The sequence below is a fragment of the Pygocentrus nattereri genome, chromosome 23 (genome assembly GCF_015220715.1).
Source record: "Pygocentrus nattereri isolate fPygNat1 chromosome 23, fPygNat1.pri, whole genome shotgun sequence".
Taxonomy (NCBI): Eukaryota; Metazoa; Chordata; class Actinopteri; order Characiformes; family Serrasalmidae; genus Pygocentrus; species Pygocentrus nattereri.
In genome coordinates this window covers 23,419,091-23,426,212 of record NC_051233.1, presented here as the reverse complement: position 1 = coordinate 23,426,212, position 7,122 = coordinate 23,419,091, and the positions used below count along the sequence as shown (strand labels likewise).

Below are 7,122 nucleotides of genomic sequence, written 5' to 3'. Positions count from 1 at the left end.
TCCCAAAGGGAGAGTCAAGAACTGCACCACCGCTGTTACCATGCTGACCAAGAGGAAGCTCATAGGGACTTCATGTGGTCTTATGAAATCATAATAAGACCAGGTTACTCCAATCTATCCACCCCCCATAGTTTCCTGTTTTCTTTATCCTCTGTTATCCGTTATCTTCCTCTCTCATTCTCTCTCTCTCTTCATTCTGCCCCTTCTTTTTTAATGAGACTGGCTATGGGGGGATGTGCTATTGTTTTTGTTTTTGTTTTTTTTTCCCCCCTTGTTATAGCTCAGAGATTTAACCATGGTGACTATGTACAGTTTTATTTGCAGGTGTATTCATTCTGGCATGGCACCTTAAAAGGGTAAAAGCAGCCGCCTGAGACATGGACTGCACCACTACGGTTTTATCACTGAATTGACCTGAATGGGCTGATACATTGTTACAGTTTAAACTGAAGCAAACGGTCATAAACTGGTTGGTTTTTTGACCATTCTGTTCAACACCCTGCCACTCCTCCCTGGTAGCAAGAACTCTTCAAGCACTGCATCTAGAATCAGCTCACTCCACATAGACAAGTGCTAGTGCAATGTACCCCCCCCTTTCCTCCAGTCTACAGTGGTGTAGATTTCTGGTTTACCCCACTCCTCCCAAATATATCAATGTAACTTCTTTTTATGGTGATTGTCTTTTTTTTGTTTGTTTACCTTCTTTTATTTTTTTGTATAAGATGTCAACTCCGTGTCAAAGCGAATTTCAGTGATGCCTGTTCCATTGGAAAAGTGTACTCTGTGAACATGCTAGCAATGATATTGCTTTGGACCTCATTGAGATGTGGACAAGAACCAGAAAAAATAGACTTTTGGTACTATGTACCACTAATATGTTTTCTGACATGTATGTGTACTTAATCTATAATATATTTAAATTGTGTTTGATTTAAATACATATATTATTGGAAAGTGTCTGTGCATTTCTTGTTTAAGTTCTCGTGTGTAGCCTCAGCTGCAGCTTCTTTATATTAGTAAGGCTGTTTTGCGTAATTAGGAACCTGAAAAATGGTGTTTATTTGTACATAGCAGAATGGCTTTATAACTTCTATCTGTGAATAGTTTAAAAAAGCAGAAAATGATTGATCTTTATTTTAATTTTTTAAAGATTGTGAGACTTGCCTTCTGGCTGTGGAAGGCTGTGAAAACTTTCGCCAGTAGAGGGCAGTAGCAGCCTTTCATAGTCTTTAAATACTTGTTAGATCTTCTGCTGTTGGAATCGTATTCAGTGTCTAACAATCAGCTGCAGTTCAAGTCTTAACAATCAGCTGCTTTGTAGCCCGAGTGACTTAAGCACTCTGCTGTAGAACATGGGAGAGACGTTTTCATTGACCTACGTCCAGCACAGGATATTTAAACTTACCGAGACCCCAGTCACCGTTCAGCCTGTTCGTACTGTATGGACTGGGAAACCATGAATTGGGGACTAAGTTACATTTATAAGTTATTATTTGCGTGTTTGCTTCTTCGTCTGCCGTGAAAACATTCCGAGGCGACGCCCACTTTCCAGCGGACGCGCGACAGGCGCTACACTAGTGATGATTCAGTTCGATTCAGTTTACCGAACCGATTCTTTACAGCCGTCCGTTTCGGTGAATTAAACGTTTAGTTCGTCTCAAAAACTGCGTAGCAGGGGTGTCCAGTCTTGGCATCAAAGGGCCAGGGTCACTGCAGGTTTTCACTCAAAACGAGCTGGATCACACCTGGTTGTGTGAGCTCCTGCTTTGCTAGCCTTTTGTGGTTAAGATCGGACACCTCCGGATCATTTAGATAAACCGTGAAAGTAATAAAGATGTTTACAGTCCACAAACAGTGCAATTTAAACATTTTGCATGAGGGCGCGTTTTAAAAGATTATAGTTCTAATTTAAATAGAACAAAAAAAACAATCCGTTTGAATCGGTTCGACTGCCTCGTTCAAAGGAGCCGGCTCATATGATCGGTTCGCTCACGATTCGGACAGCACTAGTACGCACGCGAAGTTGACAGAAGCTTCAGATGCCGCTCGCGCGCGTAACGGCTGTGCTGGTTCTGACAGCGCGAGGCGAGCGGTGAACTTGCGGCTGTACAACTGCCGTGTTAAAAGCTGTATTTTGCGAAACCAGAACCGAGGTGGATTTATTCGGGTGCCGTTTGTGTTCTCCCGCCTCGTTTGTGTTTTGGGGTGTTGACTTGTCTTTGTCCAGCACTTGACTCCAGTTTTGTTTTCCAGTTTTGTCCGTTGGAGGAGCCGCTCTGCAGAATTAGCGCTCACGTTGGATTTACTCCCCTAGTATTTGGTCAAAGTTAACCATTTGAAGTCCTCAGCTGCCAAACCAATGCCCGGGTCGTGCTGTTTACCCAACCTTCACACTCTCTTAGCGGATTTAACGCCGTAGCTGGGCTCCATCTCTGAATCTTAGCCAGCGACATCTCCTCAGATGTGACATTTCCGTGAGGTGCGGGGCGGTTTTTAAACGTTTACTCCCGCGCAGTGAATGCGCTCCCAATGCGTTCACTGCTGCTGGCTCGAAAGAGGAAAGAAGCCGGGGTTGGGATCGCTCTGTCTCCGAGCTCGCTGAGGATCATGTTCAGCTGCGTGGGGTGTTTCTGGGTGCTCCTGTCCTCCGCCCTGGTGGCTGTGTGCAGTTTCAGTTTTATTTCTCCCGCCTGGATAGTGAAGGAGCACGCCAGGAGCGAGGACTCGGTCAGCTTCGGCCTCCTGTGGCACTGCTCCGAGTCTCTGGACCACATGTACCGCTGCTACACGTTTGGTGGACTGGGCAAGTTCGCCGAGATACCGTCGAGCTCTTGGCAGGTAGGAGTGTTTCAGGGGTTTAATCACAGCCACAGAGCTTGAATAACAGTGACGTCCCAAACTTAACCGCAGTGTCAGTTTCAAAGGTGGTGTTCTTCCCCCACCCGTTTTCCAGCAAGCCCCCTAAACTTAACAGCGTAGTCCGTTTCAAAGGCGTTATTTTTCCCTATTTTGTTAATAAGCCCCCGCCCTCCTAGATCACTAATAGAAGTGCAGCGAACAATTACTTGTGTAATCGGTTAATCGACGAATCTAACGATTATGTTCATGTTGGACTGAGAAATAAACTTATAATACTGGGGTAAGAAGTGATTTTGAAAGTGAGTTATTCCACATTTAAATTGCTTTTGCTTGCATTACTGTTACATTTGTTTTTCAGTTGAAATTGTTGCCGAATCGAAAGCAGGAATGGATGCAGGAAATTTCAGAATTAAAAAGGAAAGGTTTTAATTATTTAATAAAGTCTGCAAACAAAAATAAATGTAAAAAACTAATTCATTGTCCATCCTAAAACAGAGGGGTGGGCAGTGTTATTACTGGTTTGCCTCGGGATGACCTTAATTTTACTACACTGTACTCAACATCACTGAAACATTCACCTCTTCAATAAGACATTCTGCTTTCCAGCATGGAGCCTAATGTTGCCTTTACTGGGCGGACGTTAGCCACTGTTAACATTTCACCAGAATGAGTAGGAACAGAAAATGTGTTGCGATGCGCGTGGCTTAATTTCATTTGTGCATCGTTGTTGTGTTGCTGTGAAACACCAGTTCTGCATTGCACGCCGTGACTTTTGTGGATTTTGCTTTCTTGAGTTTATCTTCCGGGTGGTGCGGTGGGTAAGCGCTGTCCCCTCACAGCAAGGAGGGCCTGGGTTTGATTCCCTGGCCGGGTGACCGTGGGTCCTCTCTGTGTGGAGTTTGCATGTTTCCTCTGGGTTCTCCGATTTCCTCCCAAAGGCCAATTGGACATGCTGACTTGCCCCTGGGTGTGAGTGACTGTCTGTGTCTGTCTGTCTGCCCTCCGATGGACTGGCAACCTATCCAGGGTGTATCCTGCCTTCTGCCCGATGACCGCTGGGATAGGCTCCAGCACCCCCCTGCGACCCTGAGGGAGCAGCGGCTTAGAAAATGCATGGATGGAGTTTATCTCCCTTTGCCACTGCCCCCTTTTTGTCTCTGCGGCAAACATTTTCTTCCTACGAAGCAGTATACGATAAGGACAGTATAAAACCTAAGTGTTTTTTTTTATAGTGTAGACTTACTACCCATTCAGTGAGAGGTTTTGTTTAGTAGTTGTCCCTCTGATTGGAGAACTGCGTGTGAGTATGAACTGCTGACCAGTCCTGTGTAGGAGGGTGCGGCATCCCAGAATAAAGTTTAACATTGCTTAAAATGTTATTACTTATTATGGTCAGCTGCTCTGTAAATGACTCATTATAACAGCAGTGCAACCACACTGTTTAGTCCCATGTGTGACCTTAGAAACATGGACATCTTTGGATCATGAGAGGCATGATGACCTCCTCAGACATACTGAAGAAAGTATTCCCAACAAGGATGGCATGGCTGTAGTCAAGTAGTATCATTGCTGGCTGATTAAAGGAAAGCAAAATGTGATTTATCTTACTACACAGTGTCCATTAAACTGGATGGTGTTGCACGCAGGACTACAAAGCATTCTTAATGGAGGTCCAAGACTAAGCTTAATTCCTGTCCAGGAAATTGATCTGATGTCCAAATTCATCTAGATACCCCTTCTAATTAGTCAATTCATCTCCTTCAAAGAGCACATATTGCTGCTACAGGCATTTATTTGCACATACACAGTTTGTATGTCTCCATGGTAAAGTACTGCCAGTAGAATGGGATGCTGTGGAGTTCACCAATGCCAAGCATCAGCTGGAGGGGGTATAGAGCTCCCTGCGATGGCCTGTGGAGCAGTGGAATTACATTCTCTGGTAGGGATGTAACAATGGATTGTCATATCATGATATCACAATGCAAAACTGTGACAGTGCATTGTGGAGGTGCGACCGCATTGTTTAAACACCGTTTGCAAATGATCAGCACAAGCATCAACATTTGCAAACGATCAGCACCAACACCAGCTCATTAGTAAGCTGTCAGAGTCACCAATGTTCTTCATTTGAATTTTGTTCAAAATATTGCGAGAATGCCGAATCATGGACCCAGTACTGTGAATCTAATTAATGAATCACAGGCTGCGTAAACAGGCCTACCCTACTACTACAGTCGTCTTTGAGATCCAACTAATTCAGCATCAGCATCTCACTAATGCTTCTGTGTCTAAATGTAATCAAAACTTACAGCAATGTTTTATCTAAAGATCTTCTAAAAGAGTAGAGGCTGTTACTGCAGCAAAGAGAGGGATAGACTCCCTACTAGTGCTTTGAATTCTGAGGAAACATTAGTTTTGGACATATAGTGTAGTTCTTTTAGCACTGTTAGAAGAATGGCACCTAAGATGATGGTAAGTTCATATTGACAAATTTACACTATATTTCCAAAAGTATTCAGTCACCCCTCCAAATCATTGAATTCAGGTGTTCCAATCACTTCCATGGCCACAGGTGTATAAAACCAAGCACCTAGGCCTGCAGACTGCTTCTACAAACATTTATGAAAGAATGATTCGCTCTGGAGCTCAGTGGATTCCAGCATGGTACTGTGATAGACATTTCCTCGCTACTAAATATTCCACAGTTAACTGTCAGTGGTATTATATCAAAGTGGAAGCAATTGGGAACGACAGCAACTCAGCCACGGTAGGTAGGCCACGTAAAATGACAGAGCGGGGTCAGTGGATGCTCAGCACGTAGTGCGCAGAGGTCGCCAACTTTCTGCAGAGTCAATCGCTTCAGACCTCCAAACTTCATGTGGCCTTCAGATTAGCTCAATAACAGTGTGTAGAGAGCTTCGTGGAATGGGTTTCCATGGCCAAGCAGCTGCATCCAAGCCTTACATCACCAAGCGCAATGCAAAGCGTTGAATGCAGTGGCGTAAAGCACCGCTGCCGGACTCAGAGCAGTGGAGACATGTTCTCTGGAGTGACGAATCACGCTTCTCTGTCTGGAAATCCGATAGACGAGTGTGGGTTTGGCGGTTGTCAGGAGAACGGTACTTGTCTGACTGCATTGTGCCAAGTTTGGTGGAGGGGGAATTTGGTGTGGATATGTTTTTCAGGAGTTGGGCTCGGCCCCTTAGTTCCAGTGAAATGAACTCTTAATGCTTCAGCAGACCAAGAGATTTTGGACAATTTCATGCTCCCAACTTTGTGGGAACAGTTTGGGGACGGCCCCTTCCTGTTCCAACATGACTGCACACCAGTGCACAAAGCAAGGTGCATAAAGACATGAATGAGTGAGTTTGGTGTGGAAGAACTTGACTGGCCTGCACAGAGTCCTGACCTCAACCCGATAGAACACCTTTGGGATGAATTAGTGCGGAGACTGCGAGCCAGGCCTTCTTGTCCAACATCAGTGTTTGACCTCACAAATGTGCTTCTGGTAACCCATAAACACACTCCTACACCTTGTGGAAAGCCTTCCCAGAAGAGTTGAAGCTGTTATAGCTGCAAAGGGTGGGCCGACATCATATTAAACCCTATGGATAGAGAAAGGGATGTCACTCAAGATCATATGCGTGTGAAGGCAGATGGCAGAATACTTTTGGAAATATAGTGTATTTTTGAAGGCTGTAGGTGTTGTTTGAACCCTACCAGTAGACATAATTTCACATTTAAAACATGTAGCATGACTTTAGAACGACAAAGTGCTGACGCCAGACCCCTTGATTTCCCATAAAGCAGAAAGAATGTTAGAATGGCCATATATTTGTCACTTCTCAAATTCATAGGTAGCTGCAAACACAAAAGTCATGGCAGTAGCCTGGAGGAACATGTTTTGTTGTTGATTGTTTTGTTTACACTATGGCAAGAGAGTCCTCTTCTTGGAATGTCATGGAGTATGCAAGCTTCTGTGCCAGTTTAAATTCCTGCATGCTTGTCTTTTGGTTGCTCACAAAATGATCTTGCCCTGTGCTTGCTTCTGCTTTTGACCAAAAGTCGGATCAGCGGTATGTAATACGCCCACTACATTCATCCATAACACAGTTAAAAGCCTTTTCTTGCTGTGTGTTGTGGGCTGTGGAAGGCAGTAGTGTGCACACTTAAACCGCAGATCCTCTGAATGTCACACACAGGTGTCTTAGATTAGGCTTATAATTCCGTTTTTTTCAGGAGGATGATTACTTTCCGCAGTAA

The 7,122-nt window shown here is 44.4% G+C and overlaps 1 protein-coding gene across 1 annotated transcript in view; it reads left to right on the top strand.

Annotated features, from left to right (window-relative positions):
- Positions 1-2,005: 2,005 nt before the first annotated feature.
- LOC108427286 (transmembrane protein 211) overlaps positions 2,006-7,122 on the top strand; it is a 184,268-nt gene continuing 179,151 nt past the window's right edge. The window contains exon 1 of the mRNA XM_017697325.2: positions 2,006-2,838. Coding sequence (XP_017552814.1) covers positions 2,530-2,838 — 309 coding nt within the window. The 5' untranslated portion in view covers positions 2,006-2,529. The remainder of the gene's footprint in view (positions 2,839-7,122) is intronic.